This window comes from Ctenopharyngodon idella, chromosome 4 (genome assembly GCF_019924925.1).
Source record: "Ctenopharyngodon idella isolate HZGC_01 chromosome 4, HZGC01, whole genome shotgun sequence".
In the NCBI taxonomy this organism is placed as follows: domain Eukaryota; kingdom Metazoa; phylum Chordata; class Actinopteri; order Cypriniformes; family Xenocyprididae; genus Ctenopharyngodon; species Ctenopharyngodon idella.
The window spans coordinates 17,537,929-17,561,001 of record NC_067223.1 but is presented as its reverse complement, the minus strand read 5'-3'; the positions used below and the strand labels follow the sequence as shown (position 1 = coordinate 17,561,001).

At 42.7% G+C, this 23,073-nt stretch overlaps 3 protein-coding genes across 11 annotated transcripts in view; 1 reads left to right on the top strand and 2 right to left on the bottom strand.

Annotated features, from left to right (window-relative positions):
• The window catches only part of ptpn12 (protein tyrosine phosphatase non-receptor type 12), a 15,917-nt gene extending 15,881 nt beyond the window's left edge, over nt 1-36 (bottom strand). The window contains exon 1 of one of the 2 annotated variants that reach the window (XM_051889921.1): nt 1-36. This exon is cut by the window's left edge and continues 357 nt beyond it. The gene's annotated coding sequence lies outside the window, so the exon portion shown is untranslated. The other variant, XM_051889922.1, reaches the window with a different exon arrangement.
• Nucleotides 37-5,328: 5,292 nt separating this feature from the next.
• On the bottom strand, nt 5,329-7,318 carry LOC127511469 (transmembrane protein 60-like). Its single transcript, XM_051892293.1, has 2 exons — nt 7,100-7,318; nt 5,329-6,984 (listed from the first exon to the last, which is right to left on the bottom strand). The coding sequence occupies exon 2, from the start codon at nt 6,982-6,984 to the stop codon at nt 6,607-6,609; it is 378 nt and encodes a 125-aa protein (XP_051748253.1). The 5' UTR covers nt 7,100-7,318; the 3' UTR covers nt 5,329-6,606.
• Nucleotides 7,319-7,580: 262 nt separating this feature from the next.
• On the top strand, nt 7,581-23,008 carry phtf2 (putative homeodomain transcription factor 2). Of its 8 annotated transcripts, none has more exons than XM_051892280.1 (20): nt 7,581-7,815; nt 8,404-8,487; nt 10,243-10,336; nt 10,607-10,687; nt 11,908-11,964; nt 14,505-14,574; nt 14,702-14,860; nt 15,757-15,925; nt 16,317-16,478; nt 16,819-17,020; nt 17,110-17,283; nt 17,367-17,588; nt 18,930-19,058; nt 19,167-19,436; nt 19,514-19,645; nt 20,148-20,234; nt 20,316-20,471; nt 21,521-21,616; nt 21,693-21,818; nt 21,902-23,008. In XM_051892280.1, the coding sequence occupies exons 4-20, from the start codon at nt 10,643-10,645 to the stop codon at nt 21,920-21,922; spliced, it is 2,277 nt and encodes a 758-aa protein (XP_051748240.1). In that variant the 5' UTR covers nt 7,581-7,815; nt 8,404-8,487; nt 10,243-10,336; nt 10,607-10,642; the 3' UTR covers nt 21,923-23,008. The 8 variants fall into 8 exon arrangements, with proteins under 8 accessions (XP_051748240.1, XP_051748238.1, XP_051748242.1 ...); XM_051892278.1 differs by having other exon boundaries at nt 8,404-8,501; XM_051892282.1 differs by lacking the exon at nt 10,243-10,336.
• The last annotated feature ends 65 nt before the right edge of the window (nt 23,009-23,073 follow it).

Genomic DNA, 23,073 nt, shown 5'->3' with positions numbered 1-23,073 from the left:
GCTGCCACATTCACACTGCACACACAACCGGACCGCCCGAAAGCCGCTGCCGCCGGTCACGCCCCCTACAGCTCCTCTGGCTGTGATTGGGCAAAAGCTGGAACTTCTGCAACGGTGATTGGACGGAAGCTCACGTCAATCAAAGACGTGCTCGGATTCCTTGTTCCTGACTATCTGGTCTGATTGTCAATCAGTGCGTCTCATGAGTTCATCTCTGATTGGCTGAATCTGCTCCCGCCCACTTCCCTGAGCCAGGTTAGACCCTCCTCTTCCGCGCTGACATACGGGATATTTAATAGCGTCACCGTCAACACACAGCATTGTCTCAGACTCATGTATGATTATTGATGTTGAGTGAGAATAATTTCCCGTGTTTTTCAGTGATCGCGAGACATTGGAGCGATTTTATTCATCCGGTCAAAGCATGTTTTCGTCAGTCAGAAAGTTCAGTTTAGTAATCATGATGAAACACATCATTTCTGACATTTTCTGGCATATTAAGATTAATTGTTTATATGCAGTACAGTCCTGAAGTAATTCAAGTGGTGTAGTGTACAAATGTGCTTGCCTTTGAGTGTGGTTTTCATTTGTTTGTTTCACTGCTGCTAATGACTGAATCAGATGATTTCTACTGCACACTATAAATGTCTCTGCCTAATTAAATGTACAATCCAAAAACCATCAGTGCTGCTTTATATTTCATGAGCTTTACTCTCTCTACCTCCATGCAGCACAGACTTTTTAGTTATAATGAACTGTATTTAACTAAGAATAAATTGCCTGTCTTTTTTCATTCGGTGTTTGGAAATTGTCATACACTGTGTTTTTATATGGATGAAAGTAGAATGTTTAATCAGACCCACACAAGTTGATTTTTCAGCACATGTGAACACATTTAAAGTGATGCAATTCAAATGAAGGGCCTTTTCGAAAGCCATGAGACTTTATATTTTATAAATATTATGGGTTATGTGTGAGTACAATCACTTACTAATGTACGATACACACAAAACTCCAGAACGGGATGTGACGTAAATACTGGTAATGTGAAGCAAACTCACCCACTGGGATTACATCAGTAACTAGACGTTCATCCATCTAGAACGGTTCCTACTTCATAAACACGATTTCTGCCCCTTTTTACAGACCGAAGGATGAAATGATATTCATAGTGAAAAGAGACACTCAAGATGAACTAGAGCTAGAAAACCCATTCAGCCATCTGACACACTTCAGCCATAGTGTGTGTGTGTGTGTGTGTGTGTGTGTGTGTGTGTGTGTGTGTGTGTACTTGTATTTATTACCAGTTGACCCCACAAAGTACGAAAGACACGGAATCTTTGACTTTGACTCCTTTACTTGATCCCCACAAGGACAAAATCTTTTATATGAGACTCAATGTTGACATTTTTAAAATGTTGAAACATGCTTATATACTGTATATATAAGAGCTTTATATAATTCATTTATATATATATATATATATATATATACACACACACACAGGTGCTGGTCATATAATTAGAATATCATCAAAAAGTTGATTTATTTCACTAATTCCATTCAAAAAGTGAAACATATATTATATTCATTCATTACACACAGACTGATATATTTCAAATGTTTATTTCTTTTAATTTTGATGATTATAACTGACAACTAAGGAAAATCCCAAATTCAGTATCTCAGAAAATTAGAATATTACTTAAGACCAATACAAAGAAAGGATTTTTAGAAATCTTGGCCAACTGAAAAGTATGAACATGAAAAGTATGAGCATGTACAGCACTCAATACTTAGTTGGGGCTCCTTTTGCCTGAATTACTGCAGCAATGCGGCGTGGCATGGAGTCGATCGGACTGTGGCACTGCTCAGGTGTTATAAGAGCCCAGGTTGCTCTGATAGTGGCCTTCAGCTCTTCTGCATTGTTGGGTCTGGCATATCGCATCTTCCTCTTCACAATACCCCATAGATTTTCTATGGAGTTAAGGTCAGGCGAGTTTGCTGGCCAATTAAGAACAGGGATACCATGGTCCTTAAACCAGGTACTGGTAGCTTTGGCACTGTGTGCAGGTGCCAAGTCCTGTTGGAAAATGTAATCTGCATCTCCATAAAGTTGGTCAGCAGCAGGAAGCATGAAGTGCTCTAAAACTTCCTGGTATACGGCTGCGTTGACCTTGGACCTCAGAAAACACAGTGGACCAACACCAGCAGATGACATGGCACCCCAAACCATCACTGACTGTGGAAACTTTACACTGGACCTCAAGCAACGTGGATTGTGTGCCTCTCCTCTCTTCCTCCAGACTCTGGGACCCTGATTTCCAAAGGAAATGCAAAATTTACTTTCATCAGAGAACATAACTTTGGACCACTCAGCAGCAGTCCAGTCCTTTTTGTCTTTAGCCCAGGCGAGACGCTTCTGACGCTGTCTGTTGTTCAAGAGTGGCTTGACACAAGGAATGCGACAGCTGAAACCCATGTCTTGCATACGTCTGTGCGTAGTGGTTCTTGAAGCACTGACTCCAGCTGCAGTCCACTCTTTGTGAATCTCCCCCACATTTTTGAATGGGTTTTGTTTCACAATCCTCTCCAGGGTGCGGTTATCCCTATTGCTTGTACACTTTTTTCTACCACATCTTTTCCTTCCCTTCGCCTCTCTATTAATGTGCTTGGACACAGAGCTCTGTGAACAGCCAGACTCTTTTGCAATGACCTTTTGTGTCTTGCCCTCCTTGTGCAAGGTGTCAATGGTCATCTTTTGAGCAACTGTCAAGTCAGCAGTCTTCCCCATGATTGTGTAGCCTACAGAACTAGACTGAGAGACCATTTAAAGGCCTTTGCAGGTGTTTTGAGTTAATTAGCTGATTAGAGTGTGGCACCAGGTGTCTTCAATATTGAACCTTTTCACAATATTCTAATTTTCTGAGATACTGAATTTGGGATTTTCCTTAGTTGTCAGTTATAATCATCAAAATTAAAAGAAATAAACATTTGAAATATATCAGTCTGTGTGTAATGAATGAATATAATATACAAGTTTCACTTTTTTAATGGAATTAGTGAAATAAATCAACTTTTTGATGATATTCTAATTATGACCAGCACCTGTATATCTATATATATATTTATAAGCATGTTTCAACATTTTAAAAATGACTGTTATATATATATAAGAATGTTAGAATTACGTTAGGTTTCTGTGATGAGTAGGTTTAGGTATAGTGTAGGGAAGGGTCATACTATAGTGACTTTTAAGATTTTTTTAAGAACATTCTTTTATGATTTTTAAGATGTTGACTTTGTGGGGTCCGACTGAAGGATTCCTGATCTTACTATCTTAGTGGGGTCATTTGGACACCACAAAGTAGTATAAACAAGGATGTGTGTGTGTGTGTGTGTGTGTGCGTGCGTGTGTGATGCTGTTGACTCTGGTGTGTCTGAGATGGAAGAGAAAGTTTCTCCAAGCAGCTGAGTTCAGGAATGTTCTTCAACAAGCCCTGACGCGACCATGCAGTTGATCGCATAGCTTCCCTCTTCTACACACACACACACACACAGTTACACAACATCAAGACACATGGGTACAGTCATATCATCCACATTTTGTCTCAACTCACACACAATCCGCGCTGGTATTTACTTGTCTTAGCACACACACACACACACACACACACACACACACACACACATAGCTGCAGAGAATCAGCATGAAAGTGCTTGTACAAAAATACTTTCCCTCCAGCCAATGACACACAGAAACATTCTGGCACACGGACAGCAGGAAGTGATCAACACTTCTCGTTGGTCAATAAAGTTTATAAACACTCAGTTTTGGAGGGTCAGAGGAAGTTAGTTTATACACTGGATCTCCATCTGAAGGTCTGGACTCAGATCCAGACCTCTGACTGTGTGAAAGCGTTTCCAGTGTGAGACAGACAGTCTGACCGATCCACAGGAACCTTTACACTGGTGTGAGTGCGAAGGTGCTTTGATACACTACATCTTAATTTAATAAATCTTGGTTAGTGACTTAAATTAATGAAAGTTAAGTTCAGAAAATATGTAAACTGTTGATTGTTAACACAGCCTGAACAGATTTTCTACCTCATCTAGTTAAACATCCTATAGAGTGTAAAGTACAATGTTTCATGTTTTACTATCTTCTTTTCTCTGTAAAGCTGCTTTGGAAGGATCAGTCTGGAGTCTGAATGGCGCCACCTGGTGGCCATAGATTGTACTGATGCTCTCCTCACCTGCTTCAGTGTTTCACAGCTGCTTTATCTGACTGCGTTGCTGGTTCTCGACTGAGTCCAGGGACAGTTTCTCATTCATGTTTCATTATTATGCATGCATGTAAATAAATGGTCATGGAATACATGGGATATTTGTGCTTTAAAAATCACTCGTCACGCTGCACGACTGTCGAATTGAACTATTTATGTCTATTTTGCTTCACGTTGAAGAACTAAGATCAGAGCTGCCAGACATCACTCAATATATCAAACAACCTCGTTCACCTCCTCATTGCCATCCGTCCATCCATCCGTCCATCCAAAACAAAATGATCTATTTGATCCAGTAGCTGGATCTTCTCCAGGATCCTCCCAACATCTCCTGATCATCAGATTTTTTTTTTTTTTTTGACATTTTTGCCTTTATTATGACAGGACAGTAAGTTAAATGGGAGAGAGAGAGGGGTCGACCTCATCACCAGATTTGTCCAAATCATGAAACTTATGTACTTTAATTTAATGGCCAATATGAATCTGATGTTCCTTCATCTCTGAAGTTGCTTATAAGATTTCAAGTTCCATTTACTCCATCTTCCTGAGATCGCAGGTAATGACGTCTGAATCTACTGAAAATCACCCATAAACACTCTTACACTGCGGCACATTTACAAACAGCCATTTCTGAACATTTCTGGAGAAAAAAATTCTAAGTCTTCATTTCTTTTTCATTTATCTCTGCTTTCCGAACCAGGGCCGTAATTCTGCTCTATTTACGGTCACTGTCAACTGAACCGACAATGGATTTTAATGGCAGTTTTATTGACCCGGGTCAGATTATGTGGTTAAACTCTTACGGATACTCCAGTAATCCTGCAGTCATTACCAGTGATCAAAGAAAACGACCATAACTACTTCATCAGGTCACGTCTGCGGTCAGGTTAGGTTAGAAATAAACATGACCTTTGACCTTCATTGGCATAAGCTATTGTGATTGGCTGTCTTCAAACTGTACGAGATGTTGCTGGATTGAGAAATCCTTCACTGTCAGACGATGTCATGAACGAGGAGAGAAAAACACAGACGGATCAAGAACTGGCGTTTCCGCGTTCACGTCAGGTTCTGTGGGTTTATTCAGTTGTGTTCGCTCTGTTTGCTTTCGTCAGTTCATGAACTTCAGATTTCACACGAGAAAAAACAAATAAAACATCAGCAGATGGAAATGTATTTACAAGATGAAAACAAAGAAATAAACCCACAAATTATCGACCTGAAATAAAATGTACAAATATCAAACTTTAAGAGTCCAATTTGTGTTTAATGTGTTCATATGTGTGTGAGTGTGTTTAATGTGTCCATGTGTGTGTGTGTTTATTGTGTGTGTGTGTGTTTAATGTGTCCATGTGTGTGAGTGTGTGTTTATTGTGTATGTTTAATGTGTCCATGTGTGTGAGAGTGTGTTTATTGTGTGTGTGTGTGTGTTTAATGTGTCCATGTGTGTGAGTGTGTGTTTATTGTGTGTGTGTATGTTTAATGTGTCCATGTGTGTGAGAGTGTGTTTATTGTGTGTGTGTGTGTGTGTGTGTGTTTAATGTGTCCATGTGTGTGTGTTTATTGTGTGTGTGTGTGTGTTTAATGTGTTCATATGTGTGTGACTGTGTGTTTATTGTGTATGTTTAATGTGTCCATGTGTGTGAGAGTGTGTTTATTGTGTGTGTGTGTGTGTTTAATGTGTCCATGTGTGTGAGTGTGTGTTTATTTTGTGTATGTTTAATGTGTCCATGTGTGTGAGAGTGTGTTTATTGTGTGTGTGTGTGTGTTTAATGTGTCCATGTGTGTGAGTGTGTGTTTATTGTGTGTGTGTATGTTTAATGTGTCCATGTGTGTGAGAGTGTGTTTATTGTGTGTGTGTGTGTGTGTTTAATGTGTCCATGTGTGTGAGTGTGTGTTTATTGTGTGTGTGTGTGTTTAATGTGTCCATGTGTGTGAGAGTGTGTTTATTGTGTGTGTGTGTGTGTTTAATGTGTCCATGTGTGTGAGTGTGTGTTTATTGTGTGTGTGTGTGTTTAATGTGTCCATGTGTGTGTGACTGTGTGTTTATTGTGTATGTTTAATGTGTCCATGTGTGTGAGAGTGTGTTTATTGTGTGTGTGTGTGTGTTTAATGTGTCCATGTGTGTGAGTGTGTGTTTATTGTGTGTGTGTATGTTTAATGTGTCCATGTGTGTGAGAGTGTGTTTATTGTGTGTGTGTGTGTGTTTAATGTGTCCATGTGTGTGAGTGTGTGTTTATTGTGTGTGTGTGTGTTTAATGTGTCCATGTGTGTGAGAGTGTGTGTTTATTGTGTGTGTTTGTGTGTGTTGAATGTGTCCGCATCAGTCGGTCCGCTGCGGCAGGATGTTGTATCCCAGCTGGATCATGGCTCCGGTCAGCAGCGTCCAGAGCGGCACACAGATGAAGAGCGGCCGCAGGCTGATGATCTGCTCCAGCCGCGCGCACAGAGTCAGACAGAAACCCACCTTCATCATCAGAGCCAGCAGGTACCAGACCTTCAGCCGCGGGTCGTACCCGGCCCGGCAGCGGCCCGCCACCTTCACGCCCAGCAGCAGCAGCAGGACGCTGTCAAAGATCCAGACGGGCAGGAAGATCAGGAACCAGCTCCACTTGACCTTGCCATCCAGCTTCAGCACCAGCAAGATGAGGAAGACGAGCGTGAAGATCCAGGTGAGAAGAACCCGCTGAGCCAGAGACATCTGGACAATCGGGTCAGTACAAATCACCATCAACAGCAACAAAACAAGGAAAATCACTGATCTTCATCACACGAACATCAGAAGAGATGAAGAACAGACGCGTGACGTCACTCACCGCACAGTCCCGCCAAAGCCCGTCAGATCCCGTCAGATCACTCGTCAACTCGAAATTAAACGACCCTCATCTGAATCATGACTGAATGGATCGTTTCTGGTTTTGTTGAGATGTGGTCTGCAGCTGTCAATCAATGTGTGATTCTGTTTCCGGCTTCAGCAGCGTGTCCCGGATGTGTAGAATATTGGCGTCCATGGAAACGCAGATCAGATCTCCATCGTTTCAGATATCGTGTAATGTTCTGTCACCGGTTATTTCAGCTGGACAAGCGTTACCGTCACGCCAGCGGTGATGAGACGCTAAAATAACAGGATTATGATCGCTTCCGTCATGTGACCTCTAGAGGGAGACGTTACTCGTTCATTATTCATGAAGCACATTCACGTCTGCGCATGATTGGCCGTTACTCTCATCAGTTTCACACATCCTTCATGTGTTTTGAGTTTAGCGATCGTTCGGACAGTTTTCACGCCGTTATGCGCTTGTTATTTACTGTAAATGTGAAGATCCGGTGATCGCGTGAATTCAGCTGCGCGTTTATTCCGTGTGCGCCGGTAACGCTGCTGGCGATTCTACAGTAAAACGGTTTGAGAGAGAACGACACTGAAATCAAGCGCGATCTTCATCATAATCATCATCAGCAGCATCTTCACCGTCTCATCGCGTCAATCTTCCGTCTGTGTGTCGAGCATGAAGGACTGAAGCGGCTCGTTGAGGTAAGAAGAGACGAAAGACATATGAACGATCAGATCATCGTCTAAACACTCATCATTCAGTCAGACACACACACACACACACACACACACACACACACGCGCGCGTTTAAACACACTTGTGTTACAGTGTAACAGTGTTCTTTCACTCCATCAGTGTTTCACAGCAGCTCACACTCATCTGATGCTGATCTTCATCTCTGGTTCTGTTGATCCAATCAGATCAACACCCTAAAATCCCGCAGCGGACTGAACTGAACCGTGTTCGTGTGAAGAGTTTCTCTGATCACAGATATGATGTTCAGAGGACGAAACATGAGCAGAAAACATGGAGTTATTAGAATCTGTGTGTCCAGATGTGTGTGTGTGTGTGTGTTTGTGTTGTGTGTGTGGATGCTCCTTATCACACACACACACCTTCATTCAGTCAGTGTATTGAATGACTGATCATGTCCTTCATAATGCCTGATTCTGTCTGTTAATGCTGCTGTCTTCATTCTCTTCTGCACTCACTCTCTTTTTATAAAAACACACACTTGATTCTTCTCTCTCTCTCTCTCTCTCTCTCTCTCTTTCTTTCTCTCTCCGCAGCCGTTTGTCAGTTTGACCTTGAGTCTGTGTCTTGTTCTCCTCATGTCGAGACACTCGGCCTGATCCAGCTCCATCAGATTCTCCGTAAGTTCTTGAGAGTGAGTTTTCTGACAGAAGTCTTTCTGGAACATTCTCTCACACACTGACATGTGAGTTCTGGTGTGTGTGTGTGTGTGTGTGTTTCAGCTGCTGCTCAGTGATTTTCCACCTGTGAGCGTCTGGAGCTGTGAAGCGCTGTGGCTTCTGCAGGTTATTTTAGGTTGTTTGTTCCATGAATAGCTTCACGTCTGTTCAAAGATCAGAGAGTCTCATCCTGCAGACAGACGGGTTTCCTCACAGCGTTTTCATCCGTCTGTTTGCTCGTGTTTTTCCATAGATTCACTCTTCGAGTTTATCCTCAAACAGGAACTCTTCTCTTTGCCAGTGATGGGTTGTTAGTATTAGACGGGTTTGGATGGAGAATAGTCTTCCTGACACACGTGTGTCGCACTGACAGTGTCTGTGTGTGTTTGTGAGTCTGTGTGGGATTGTTTAGTTGCTGCATGAGGCTTGAGAGAGACAGACAGAATAAATGCGACCGTTTCCTCTTACAGACACGCAGGAAGACGCGCTGCTTAATTTAGCCTGTGAAAACTCACACACATTCTCTCTCACACACACACACACACACACATGCAGAAGTGTGACCCCAGAGACACACACACACACACACATGCAGTATCATATGAGACACACACACACTGCTGTCCATCTCCTTCATGAAACATGCACAGCTCTGTGTCAAGTTACACATCAGCAGATGGATGTGTGTGTGTGTGTGTGTGTGTGTTTGTCTAGAACAGTTTTATTCATTGTGTTGCATAACGAGCCGCTGCAGCTGCTGTAGAAGTGTGTGTTAGTGTGAAGCAGGAGCTTCAGTGAGTCGACTCGCATTGATCTGTGTGTGTCTCTGAGTCGATTGATCCAGTATCGGGACGTGGCGATGATTTTAAGGCAGTTTTCAATAGATGAACCCTAATTCAGGAAGCTGTTGGTGATGTTTGTGTTTGGTTGGCAGGAAGCCCAAATCACATGCAAATGAAAGTTAGTAGTTGTGAGAGCAGGACCGGTCTTTCCACACTTGAGTGTGCACTAGTGAGGGTGTGTGTGTCGCTTCAGGCTGTTTCATATTCTGCTGCTGCGCATCTGTTTTGTGCTAAATTTGCTGTCGATGACGGGAACAGGTAAAACAGCTCATCTGTGTGAAATATAACGTCTGTCGAAGAGCGTGACAGTGCACTAGATGTGTGTGTGTGTGTGTGTGTGTGTGTGTGTGTGTGGAGGTTTTTCACTCCACTCCACCCTCTTCTTGAACATCAAGTTCTATAATCAGACTGAAAGTGTCTGTCATCCTCAGGTGTGTGTGTGTGTGTGTGTGTGTGTGTGTAAGCTGTTGATCCTACCACCCGGTTTCACACTCGTAATTCACCAGTAAAGCTTATCTAGTGTGACATCAGCTGCTGTATGTGAGTGTGTGTGAGAGTGAGTGTGTGGACTTGTCTTGTTGGTGACTGATGGTAACTAATGGTAACACTTTATTGTCCTTGTTACACCTCTAACATGTAATTACTACAGTAATAACAGTAAATTATGCATAATTACAAGCAACTAACCCTAAAACCAAACCCTAACCTAATTATATATATAGTGCATGCTGTTAATTAATATTAGTCAGTACTTATTTATATAAATAACTGCAACAAAGACACTTTAAAGTGTAACCAAAACTGACTTTATAAAAAGGCTAATTAACCATGTTTGTATGTAAATCGAGTGTTTTTCTCATTTCTGTGACGGTAGGGTCAGGGGTCGGTGTGAATATCATGATCCTGATCAGTGGAGGTCAATGAGAGGTGTTCACTGATATATTCCAACCATCACTAAATAACAGAATGTGAGTGTGTGTACAGTGTGTGTGTGTGTGTGTGTGTGTGTTTGTGTACAGTATATGTGTGTGTGTGTGTACAGAATGTGAGTGTGTGTACAGTGTGTGTGTGTGTGTACAGAATGTGAGTGTGTGTACAGTGTGTGTGTGTACGGTGTGTGTGCGTGTATACAGTATATGTGTGTTGATGTAGGACACACCTGTGCTGCAGGTAAGAAGAGCTTTAGTGCGTCAGACCGCAGAACTCCTGTCTAACTCCTCCCGTCTCTCTGTTCACAGCTTAAAATGATCCAGCGTGTGACTTCTGACATGTAAATGGCGTCTAAGGTGCGTGATGCTGTGCTCTGGTACCAGAAGAAGGTGAGATATTGATCTGTCTTCATCTTTCTGTGATTGATGTTTCCTCACACTCAATCTATTTATCTGAGTTCATTTGTTTGAGCGTTGTTTGATGTGTGTGTGTGTGTGTGTGTTTGTGTCCGTTGAGCACTGATGTTTTTGATTGGACTGACCTGTCGGAGCTCATGATGATGATGATGATGTTAGACGGCTCAAGTTCTGATGTCTGAGAAACTGCAGCTGAAGGATTTTTTTGAGTTTGTGTCACGAGTCGCTTCAGGTTGATTAATTTATGGACGAATCCTGAACTCAAATAGTGCTGCATCACTGCTGACTCTACATCACAACAAACATGTTTAATCAGAGAAACATGTAAGAACATGAAACACGTCTGTGGATTACACACAACAACAGGCGGCTGACCTCACTGCACAGCGTCATCACAAACTCCTGAGCTTTATTTAGACACGGTCAGAGAAGCAACACACACACACACACACACACACTCACACTCTGTTCTGTCAGTATCAGACAAGACTCTCTGCACTGTTGCCTGCTGGGTGTTGTGTTGTCATAGCAGCAGGTATGTGATGTAATTTCCTCTGAGGTGAACACTGAAGAAGAGAAAATCTGTGAAGAACTCTGTGTGTGTGTGTGTGTGTGTGTGTGTGTGTCCTCCACTGCAGCTCAGACTGATATTACGGAAGTGCCTAGAAATAAATTGCAGAATCAGCCTTTATCACACACACACACACACACACAGGTTGTGTGCTCGCTGTATGTTTAATGAGTCTAAACTCGTGAATTATTGAGTCTTTTCCACTGTGTCATGTGACTTCAGTCCAGTGTCACCGTCTTCACCTCCAGTGTGCAAATGACACCGTGCTGCGGTACTTATCGCCCCCGGCAACAATCAGACCAATCAGAGCTGCTGCGGCTCGTGGATTTACACTCATGTTTCCACGGATCTACGGAAACTCTCTCTGCACTGACATGCTAAACCAGTAAACCTTTATTAACCATCAGCTCGTTAAACCCGTATGATGACATAACTAACATAACGAGCTCCGGGTTACAGTGTGAAACTGACCGTCGGCGTCATGATCGATCACTGCGTTTGAACCCAAAATAAACACTGATGACGAGTGTGTGTGTGTGTGTGTCTCAGTCCGTCTGTATGAACATGACTGACTCTGAACTATGTGGATGTTTAACCTGTCCGTCTCTCCTCTGTCTGTCAGATTGGTGCGTATGACCAGCAGATATGGGAGAAATCAGTGGAGCAGCGAGAGATCAAGGTAATGTGACTGTGACGCCTTTACTTCACACTTCCACCTGCTCATTCTGGCCATTCTGAGTGTGTGTGTGTGTGTGTGTGTGTGTGTGTGTGTGTGAGAGAGAGAGTGTGTGTATATGTGAGTGTGTGTGTGAGAGAGTGTGTGTATATGTGAGTGTGTGTGTGTGTATATGTGAGTGTGTGTGTGTGTGTGTGTATATGTGAGTGTGTGTGTGTGTGTGTGAGAGAGAGTGTGTGTATATGTGAGTGTGTGTGTGAGAGAGAGAGTGTGTGTATATGTGAGTGTGTGTGTGAGAGAGTGTGTGTATATGTGAGTGTGTGTGTGTGTATATGTGAGTGTGTGTGTGTGTGTGTGTATATGTGAGTGTGTGTGTGTGTGTGTGAGAGTGTGTGTATATGTGAGTGTGTGTGTGTGAGAGTGTGTGTATATGTGAGTGTGTGTGTGAGAGAGTGTGTGTATATGTGAGTGTGTGTGTGAGAGAGTGTGTGTATATGTGAGTGTGTGTGTGTGTATATGTGAGTGTGTGTGTGTGTGTGTGAGAGAGTGTGTATATGTGAGTGTGTGTGTGAGAGAGTGTGTGTATATGTGAGTGTGTGAGAGTGTGTGTATATGTGAGTGTGTGTGTGAGAGAGTGTGTGTATATGTGAGTGTGTGTATATGTGTGTGTGTGTGAGAAAGTGTGTGTATATGTGAGTGTGTGTGTGAGAGTGTGTGTATATGTGAGTGTGTGTGTGAGAGTGTGTGTATATGTGAGTGTGTGTGAGAGAGAGAGAGTGTGTGTATATGTGAGTGTGTGTGAGAAAGTGTGTGTATATGTGAGTGTGTGTGTGAGAGAGTGTGTGTATATGTGAGTGTGTGTGAGAGAGAGAGAGTGTGTGTATATGTGAGTGTGTGTGTAGTTCTTTCTTCTTCCTCTTAATCGTCTCTCGCTCTATCTATCTCCTCTCACCTCGAGCAGTTTATCAGACGGGTGAGTACCGCTGCCGCTCTCAGCCTGTAGGTGGCGCTGCGTGTGCGTTTGTCAGACTGGCCTTGATGTGTTCACACGACTGGATGCTTGTTTCTGTGTGTATAAGAGCATGTTTAAACAAGGTCACATCATAACGACTTCCATTTACTGAGATGAACTGAGGCAGACATTAAACTCCTCACTGATGATGAAGATGATGAAGATCACGGGTCGGTCTCTACGGCTGCTCATGTTTTTGAAGATGGCAGCAGCTTTTAAGAGTGGATCTGCAGATTGTTTGTGTTTGTGTTGCTGTGACCGGTTGCGCTGTGACTCATGTGTGGCCGAATGTCTTACATAACGAGGGCTAGACAGACAAAAATAAAGACGGCAGAAAGTCTGAGTCAACTCAGAAGAATAAAGAATAAATGAGCTCCGGCGCTCGCAGCAGGTCTCTGATTCGCCACGTGTTTAGATCAGTTATTTTACAGAGAGCCTAAAACCACCTCAACTGGCAAAGTTCAGTAACTACAAATGATCAATAACAAGTGAAATTCAGTACTAAAATTCTCAGTGAAAAAGTAAAGTTGACGGATTAGTAGAGGATGTTGTTGGTTTATCTGGACTGCTGCTCTGAATGTGGTTCATCCAATGAGAATTCAGAGTCTGAACGACACCTTTCATAATGATTTCTTTTATTTGTGTCATGACTATGTCGTGATGACCGTAGAGTCATTTCTCAGTCTCTGACAGTCTCTGAATCTTATTTTTATTGGACTGAAGAAATTGAAAGATTTTTAATAAAGTTAGGCCTGAATCCGTTGTAATTTTTATAGAACACAGATTTTAAAAAAAAAATGTATATTGGCTTTTTACCACTATTCCTTTTGTATTTGAATTTTTGAATTCTTTCTTTTTTAAGTGATATTTTGGTGTTTCTGCCTTTATTTTGATAGAATAAAGATTGGATAGAAGAGAGAGGGATGGTTTAAGAGAAGAGTCTGAAACTTAAGCGCCGTGTGTCTGAGCACTATGAGCAGCTCACGAGACTGACTTTAACTTGTTCTTTATCAGGGGAAGATCACATGGTCTGAAGGAAGGATGGACAGGAGGAGAAATGTAGTGTGATCTTTAGATCAGTAACCGTCGGTATGAATGTCTGTTGTTGTCGTTGAGTGTTTACAGCTGGTTATTAACAGAAGAAGGGCCGCGTTACACTGAGCTCTGGTTACAGTGCAACAGGAAACTGGTGAAGGCGTGTAACAGCAGCTCTGAACCCTTAATAGAGCACATGACTGAACCCTTAATAGAGCACATCACGCGTCGTTTGGAGGTCGGCTTGAGATCATTAACATTGAGTTTGTTGTTTTGGTCTGTTCTGAGCTCTTCATATAAATAAAATCCAGTTCTAAATTCCTAATAGTCTGTCATATTAAATGTGAGTGTGACTGAAAGAGCTGCTGAACGTTGGTGTTTTATTGCGCTCTGCTCATGAATTCACTAATTAAACTCATATGACACGCATGATGACCCGTGACAGAAAACGGCGTGTCAATCTCTCTCTGATGAGCGTCAGTCTGTCTGTCTGTAGGGTCTGAGGAACAAACCGAAGAAGACGGGTCACGTGAAGCCGGACCTGATTGACGTGGATCTGGTCAGAGGTCAGTGACACACACGTTGACGTCTGATTTGATTTCATATTTTCTGTGTTCAGAAATGTGTTTCAGTCCTGTTTCACAGGTCAACGAGGTCATCATGGGTCGTAATTAGTCTTGTTTTATTTGTCAGGTTCTGCGTTTGCTAAAGCGAAGCCTGAGAGCCCGTGGACCGCTCTGACCCGGAAGGGCATCGTCAGGGTGGTTTTCTTCCCCTTCTTCTTCCGCTGGTGGATTCAGGTGACGTCGAGAGCCATCTTCTACCTGCTGCTGTCTCTCTACCTGCTGCAGGGTGAGCGTTCGTTCAGATACTGTCGTTTGATGTCATGGGACTGTTGACAAATATAGGGTATGGCATTAATTACTCTGAGTGACGTCTCTGTGTAGAGATGAGACAAATGCCAGGAAGAATGGCTGCATTGTGATGTCTATTTTGGTCAGGGGTGTGTGTGTGTGTGTGTACGCCTGTGATTAACATGTGGCATGTTCAGGAAACCTGCCGTTCTCAAGCTGTCTCACGTAGTCGCTGTAGTTTGTTTTTGTGTGTAAATGAATCTGGGTGGAGTTCAAGTGCTTTTGTTTTTATAGGTTATTAAAGAGAACAAGGTGTGTGCGATCTAATCCAAGATAGTAAATAAAGTAAATTCATTTACTGTATGGAAATCTTAAAATTAGCAATAAACCATGTTTGTCACTGTTAAAGTGAAGCCGTATTTACTGCCGTCTGGGCTGTTTCTTATTTTATCTTGTTCATGTTTTTTTGAGGATGTCATGCTGCTTTTCCATTTCCATACGTGTATAAAAGACTAAATGAAATCAGTTGATCATGTATCAATCAGTTATTGTTATCACTAATGTGAACTAGTGTAGGACGTCCAAGGAAACCAACTTCATAATCATGACGTCACATTTTATGTAAGGGACAAGATGGCGCTTCATTTGTTGAAAACATGTAACTTCTATTACTTTGAAATTACTAATATTTTAATCCAGCTTCACTGACAGTGTTAAACCTGTAAGAATATTTAGAGTGGGAATAAGTGTAAATTATCCAAACTACATCTAGTGTTTCTTGTCCCCTTTAATAGCTACGTTTATTTTACTGTCCTAATGATATATAGTTATATTATAATTAGCTGGACTGGATTATTTGTGTTCATGTCATCTGTCTGTGTGTGTGTGTTGCAGTGGTTGCGGCGCTGCTGTTCTTCAGCGTCTCCAGTACTCACAGCGTCCCCGTCACAGAGGTGTTTGGCGCCACCTGGCTGATGCTGCTGTTAGGAACCGTTCACTGCCAGATCGTCTCCACACACACTCCCAAATCCAGCGGCGGAAGCAGCAGCGGGAAGCGGCGCAGGTCAGACTCTCCTCTCTTCAGCAGAAGCGTCTTTAATGCTCCTGTATGTTTTCTTTTGAAGCCAGAGGTCAGACAGTGAACACTGATGATGAAATTAGTTGAGATGATGCTGCTGAATTCATGAAAATCATGTTGCCGCATCATTTAAATAAATGCCAATACAAGCACAAATGATCAGTCATATTCCAGAAGCATGAAAAGAAATGAATTCACTAAATCTTCAATGGGAATGAATCATTTAATGCTCAGTTGCATCATCTCGGCTAAGTCGGCGTCTCTTTCAGGCTTCTCCTCTTGACTTTGGGAATCCAGCACTCTGATCTTTGAGGGCAAAGTTCGTCCTGTTTTGACTTTTCTAAGTATTCTGCACTTTTACTGTCTCTCGCTAAAGGAAGTTGAGGAAAGCCGCTCATTTGGACATTCATAGAGAAGGCGACGGCTCTAGCACTACCGATAACACGCAGGAGGGGGCGCCGCAGGGCTCGCTGTCTGCCGGCTCGCGCGGCCTCGTCGCCTTCTTCAGAGAGTTCTGGCATGATATCTTTAAAGCGGGGTGTGTATTTCTCTCTCTCTTTCTTATTTCCTCTTACAATCTTCCTGGCTACAACATCCCTTTCCTAAAACCATCTGTCACCTTGATCAAATTTTACACCTGAATTGAGGACTTTGTTTTCCAGAAGTTTTGTCATTGTGTTGCTCACTAGGGATTTTGTAGCCATTTTATTCCATTTGCTCTGTGCAGCACTTTTCCCCAAAAGCACAAATGTTACTGTCTCTAGAAACCAATTCACTCTCTACCGCCAAGATTCATTGAGGACTAGAGTAGCGCTTCCACACGCGGGGAACAGAATCAGCTGCACATGCTTCAGTCGAACCCGTTCTCATCCCATCAGGTCTAAAAAGTCCAAGCTGTCTATCGATAAGTCCACTGAGACGGACAACGGATATGTGTCTCTGGATGGACGCATCACCAGCAAAAGCAGCGAGGAGGGTTTACAGCTGCACGAGCCGCACTGCGAGCTGCTGCGCTCCGAAGAGCCGCACTGGACCGTCCCGCACACCAGGAACACCCTGATCCTGCCGCCCTCAGGGAAGGTACGCTCGCCTCAGACCCGCTGAATGAATGAATTAATGAGTGTGAATGTACGCAGAGCCGTGACCGACGCCTGTTTTGTGCATGTTAGTGTCTGCCTGAGGCCGCGGCTCCTCGCGGTGTGGAGAACATGTCTGATGAAGCGTCCAGTGAAGAAGATCCAGAGAACTACAGCGCCCTCCGCAGGGGAACGGAGCGCAAGAACAGCGAATGCACACTGCGCAACAGAAAAACACAGCACTACAAGAAGCATTACACTGCTGAGGTAACACACACACACACACACACACACACACACAGTGTTTCCATAAAAGCACAGCCTCCTTCATTTCTCTTCTCTTGTCTCAGGAGACGCTCAAATCCGGCACAAGCTGCAGTTCGCGCTGCTCCAGCTCGCGGACACAGGACTCGGAGAGCACGCGGCACGAGTCGGAGACGGAGGACGTGCTATGGGAAGATTTCCTGCACTGCGCTGAGTGCCGCTCGTCCTGCACCAGTGAGACAGACGCCGACGGATCTGCGGTCTGTTCCGCCTCCAAGAAAGAGTTCAGAGACGACCCGTTTCATCAGGTGCGTTAAGGCACAGGTGTACTTCATTTTCCACATTGCGCTCCGTCTCGCGTACAGTTGTGCGCGTGAGCCTTTCAAAGTGTACTCCTTTGTCCATGAGCGCGAAAAGACACGTTGGACGCATGAGAACAAATGAGGTTTGTTTTTGTGCATCAGATACCACGGTTTCTCATATTTGAAGCTCTGTGTGTTTATATGTGAATAAAAGCCTAAATTTAATCTGTTGATCATAAAGCAATCGTGTCTCTTCATTAATGTTTTAAAGCGACTTTGAATGCAGGGACAGAATCTCATTAACAATGGGCCTGTTTACACCTGGTCACTTCATGCGTTTTCTCTGATCGGATAGCTATCTGATTTATAAAAAACATTTCATTTACACTTGGCCACATAAATGTGTCTCTGCAAAATGGATATAAATCCGATCTTCAATTCCTGTGCTATATGCAGATTTAATGGAGTTCACGTCACCGAAAGCAACAAATATGAGCTGTATTTTATTGATCATCAGCTAATTTCAAAATCAAAGACCGCAATAGGAGAGAGCGTGGCCACAGCACTGCTAAGGTCATTTAGTCTCATTACTTTTAATGAAGATGATTGTGTTTTGAGCACCTGCGACTTACTTTCAGTTTGATTAGCGGCAGTTTGTCTTGCTGAAGAGATACTCAGCTGCTCTGTGCTGCAGTAGCGCTGTCATATCTGACTATAACATGTTATTTAGCATATAACACGCTTTCACACGTTTATTTTTAAGTATTTTTGGGAGGAGATAAATTTACATAATAATAATAATAATAATAATATTTCCTTATATTTATATAGCGCTTTTATGGGTACTCAAAGTGCTTTACATACGGAAGGGGGAATCTCCTCAACCACCACCAATGTGCAGCACCACCTGGATGATGCGACGGCAGCCATATTGCGCCAGAACGCCCACCACACACCAGCTTATTGGTGGAGAGGAGACAGAGTGATGAAGCCAATCAGTATGTGGTTTCAACAATCAGATGCATTTAGACCTGTTCAGTTTTGACTGGAATGCGTCCCAGACCACCTCCTGAAGTGGTTTGAGCGATCGGATTTATATCCGTCTCGAATGCGTTTCGGGGGGCATTTAGACAGCTATCCGATCAGAGAAAACGCATGAAGTGACCAGGTGTAAACAGACCCAATTGCTTCATTTGTACATTCATGTTGCATTTCATTTGCATTGTAAAAAGCGTTATATAAATAAAGGTGACTTGATTTGTAGCGGCGCAGCCGTCGGTCACCTGAAGCGTTGCTGATTTAGACATTGTGTTGCAGTAAACATGATTGACATGTTTGTGTCCGAAGGGTCACGTGCCGTGGCTTCACAGCTCCAACCCGGGCCTGGAGCGCGTCAGCGCCATCGTGTGGGAAGGAAACGAGTGCAAGAAAGCGGACATGTCTGTGCTGGAGATCAGCGGCATGATCATGAACAGAGTGAGTTTGAATCAGATGAAGGTTGAGTGCAGTGAGCTGACAGACATGCATGAATCTAAACATGATTAAACAAAGCCGTGTGTGACGTCGTCTGCTCTCGGCCCGCAGGTGAATCTCTACACTCCAGGGATTGGCTATCAGATATTTGGGTATCTGGTGTCCGTGACACTGGGTTTGACCCCGTTTGCGTTCAGATTGTTCCAGTACAAAGACCTGGAGCAGCTGGCATCTCTCTCGGCCGGCGAGATCCTGTCCATCGCCATTGGCTCCACCGACGTCCTGGTGATCGGCATGGTGAGCGTGAGCTTCGTGGCGCGTGTGTGTCTCATCTGGCTGTTCTTCTTCCTGCTCAGTGTCGCCGAGAGAACGTACAAGCAGGTGAGTGTGAACCCGCAGCTTTCCTTCCCAGCGTCTCGCAGCGTTTCTCTGACTCTCTGATTTTTCTGGTTTTTCAGCGGCTGCTGTTTGCGAAGCTGTTTGGTCACCTGACGTCGGCGCGGAGAGCCAGAAAATCTGAAGTCCCTCATTTCCGTCTGAAGAAGGTGCAGAACATCAAGATGTGGCTGTCACTGCGTTCTTACCTGAAGGTACAAAAGCTTGAGTTTTGCCCTTTATGAGACACTGATGACATCCAAATGTTTCCATCCAAAGGTGCAAATTTAATTTGTGCACAAAATTGGAATATGGCATAAAACATTTGTGAATAAAGCAGCGTTTCCATCCCATGTGTTCAATTTGAGATGCTGCGATGTGATTGGTCCTCTGGTTAGTCCAATTATCCAATCACAGCGTCATGAGGTAACAAAGTCACATGATGTTTTGAGGGATTTATTTGGTAAATGTGTTTCCATCATAGTTTATGCATGTTTTCTTATCGGATATCTGATCTGCTTTAGTTGAGCACATACGTTTTGTGCATCTTGGCATTTATATCCTGCATTTTTTTAATGCGATATTCACAAATTCACATGAAAATAGGTGGATGGAAACATGGCTAGTGAAATGATTTCCAGTCTGAAGCAGCATTAGCTGAAACCGTCTCTCTCTCTCTCTCTCTCTCTCTCTCTCTCTCTCTCTCTCTGCCTGCAGCGGCGTGGTCCTCAGCGCTCTGTGGACGTGATCGTCTCCTCTGCGTTTCTTCTCACGCTCTCGGTGGTTTTCATCTGCTGTGCTCAGGTCAGTCGCTGGACGAGCTCCGTGTATTTTTACCATGACTGACATGTTTCACTCCAATGCTGATCAGAGTTTGTCCTGCAGCTGCTTCACGTTCACGAGACGTTCCTGGAGTTTCATTATAACTGGGAGCTGATGATCTGGTGCGCGTCGCTGTCGCTGTACCTGCTGCGATTCGTCACGCTGGGCTCCGAGACCAGCAAGAAATACAGCAACACCTCCATCTTACTGACAGAACAGGTGCGCTCGCATCAGGCCGCATCTGACTGTGGATTTATACTTACACTGCCGCTCAAAAGTTTGAATCATTAAGATGTTTTACTGTTTTTGAAAGAAGTCTCTTCTGCTCACTAAAGCTGCATTTATTTGATCAAAAATACTGTAAAAACAGTGAAATATTATTGTAATGTAAATCAGCTGTTTTCTATGTGAATATATAGTAAAGTGTAATTTATTCCTGTGATCAAAGCTGAATTTTCAGCATCATTACTCCAGTCTTCAGTGTCACATGATCCTTCAGAAATCATTCTAATATGATGATTTGATGCTCAAGAAACATTTATGATTATTATCAATGTTGAAAACAGTTGTGCTGCTTTAGATTTCTGTGGAAACCGTCATACATTACAATTCAAAAATTTGGCAGTTAGATTTTTTTTTTTTTACAAAATATACAGTAGTCAACATTTGAAGTGGATCAGAAAAGTTCAAAGTTGTCATAAAAACTAAGTTGTCCTGAGAAGAAGGTTTTGATCTACTTCAAATGTTGACTATTGTATATGAATTAATACTTTTATTCATCAAGGGTGCATTAAACTGATCAAAAGTGACAGTAAAGACATTTATAATGTTACAAAAGATTTCTATTTCAAATAAATGCTGTTCTTTTGAACTTTCTATTCATCAAATAATCCTGAAAAATAAAAAAACAGTTTCATCACAAAAATATGAAGCAGTAATAATATAATTTTTCACTATTATTATTATCATATTATATTATATTCTCATTATTTCATAATATAATATTTCACTGTTTTTATTGTATTTCTAATCAAACAAATGCACCCTTTATGAGCAGAAGAGACTTTCAAAAACATTATGAAATCTTAATTATTCCAAACTTTGGTCAATATTTTCCATCCCTGAATTCACAGAAAAGGCCTGATTTCTTTTCTTTTTTTTATGTACTAGAGTAAGTTTATTTTCCAGCAACTGCAATTGATTTAATATTTCATAGTGATTGTAAACACGTACAGATCACAGAGCCTAATCTGTGTTTCTCTATTCAGATTAATTTGTACTTGAAAATGGAGAAGAAACCAAATAAGAAAGAAGAACTGACTCTGGTCAACAACGTCCTCAAACTGGCCACAAAATTACTGAAGGTATGCAGAATAAAACACGCGAATGCCATCGTAACCGACACTGAAGCGCGCCGCTGACTGTGTGTTTGTCCCGCAGGAGTTGGACGCTCCGTTTCGACTGTACGGTCTGACCATGAACCCTCTGCTGTACAACATCACTCAGGTGGTCATCCTGTCGGCCGTGTCGGGAGTCATCAGTGACCTGCTGGGCTTCAACCTGAAGGTCAGAGCCGACGCCGTGCTCCGCTTCTGTGCGTCTCTGTTAATGCTGCCGCTTCATTGACCGTTTGTGTGTTTCGTTCACAGCTGTGGAAGATCAAATCATGACGGCGAATCTGAGTGATTCCAGCTTCCCGAGGCGACGCTTGCTCGTGTCCGACACACGGTGGCGCCGTTTCCCCGCGACAGGGGCTTCCTGACCATGAACTCTTGACCCTGTTAGGTCATATCAGAGTGCTTGTGCAATTCAGCTATTTATTTTACCCTTTCAGTGTTTCTTTTTTATTCTCAAGTATTTGTTTTAGCTGTTACAATTGTTTTAAGTATTATTTTAGCTCGGGATGTGACGCTCTCATAGGAAAGTTGCAGCAGTTGTGCTTGTGTTTCGCAGTCTGTGATATTTAAGACTGCTGTGAGTTACTGAAACCGAGAGTTTGAAGAGAAAAACGCCCATCAGGACGTGATGAACGGATGAAACTGACACACACGTGTTTATGTATGCGTGTGAATTTTCACTTGTTGATGTTTGTTGAATCTGGTCTGCAGAAGCTCAGTTGAGTTTTTCAGCTTTGCTCCATGTTTTATATTCAAGTGTCAGTTAAAATGAACATTGCTGCATCTGATCACACGGAGTCTGCAGTAACACACTCGAGTGTGTGTGTGTGTGTGTGTGTGTGTGTGTGTGTGTCAGCAGTTTGGAAAGCCTCAAGATGTGCACTTTACAGCAGAAAATGTTACATGTTTCAGAGTCAAAGCGTTTAGACATTGTGTTTTTGTTTGGGACAGATGGTGTAACGACCAAAGTGTTTATTTTTGTGTTTGTCTGTTTTTTGCTGGACATGAATGTATTAGAGACTCTCTGAACTCTGGTTTGTAAAGAGGACAGACAGAGTTACTTTGTTTTTTTTGTCGTGATTTTGTTTTTGCCTGTTTGGGTTTGATTCGTATAGATCCATATTTCTGTTCATGGAGGGAAAATGTTCTGTTACAAAGAAACACTATTTGAGGAAATGGAGAAATTGAATGTCTTGTTTGCTTTTCAGAGAGAATCTTCTGTTTCTATTTTCTATGAATGTCAAACGTTCGGCGGCACGGTTTCTTTTCTCAGTTTTCCACTGATTGTATGAAGGTACAGCCAGATTTCACGAGACTCTGGCGTCACTTACTGTACAAATAAACCTCTCATGAAAAGTGTCTGTTGCGCTCAAACTTCTTTAGGAACTAAAAACTGATCAGGTGTGTCAACCATCTGCTAACTG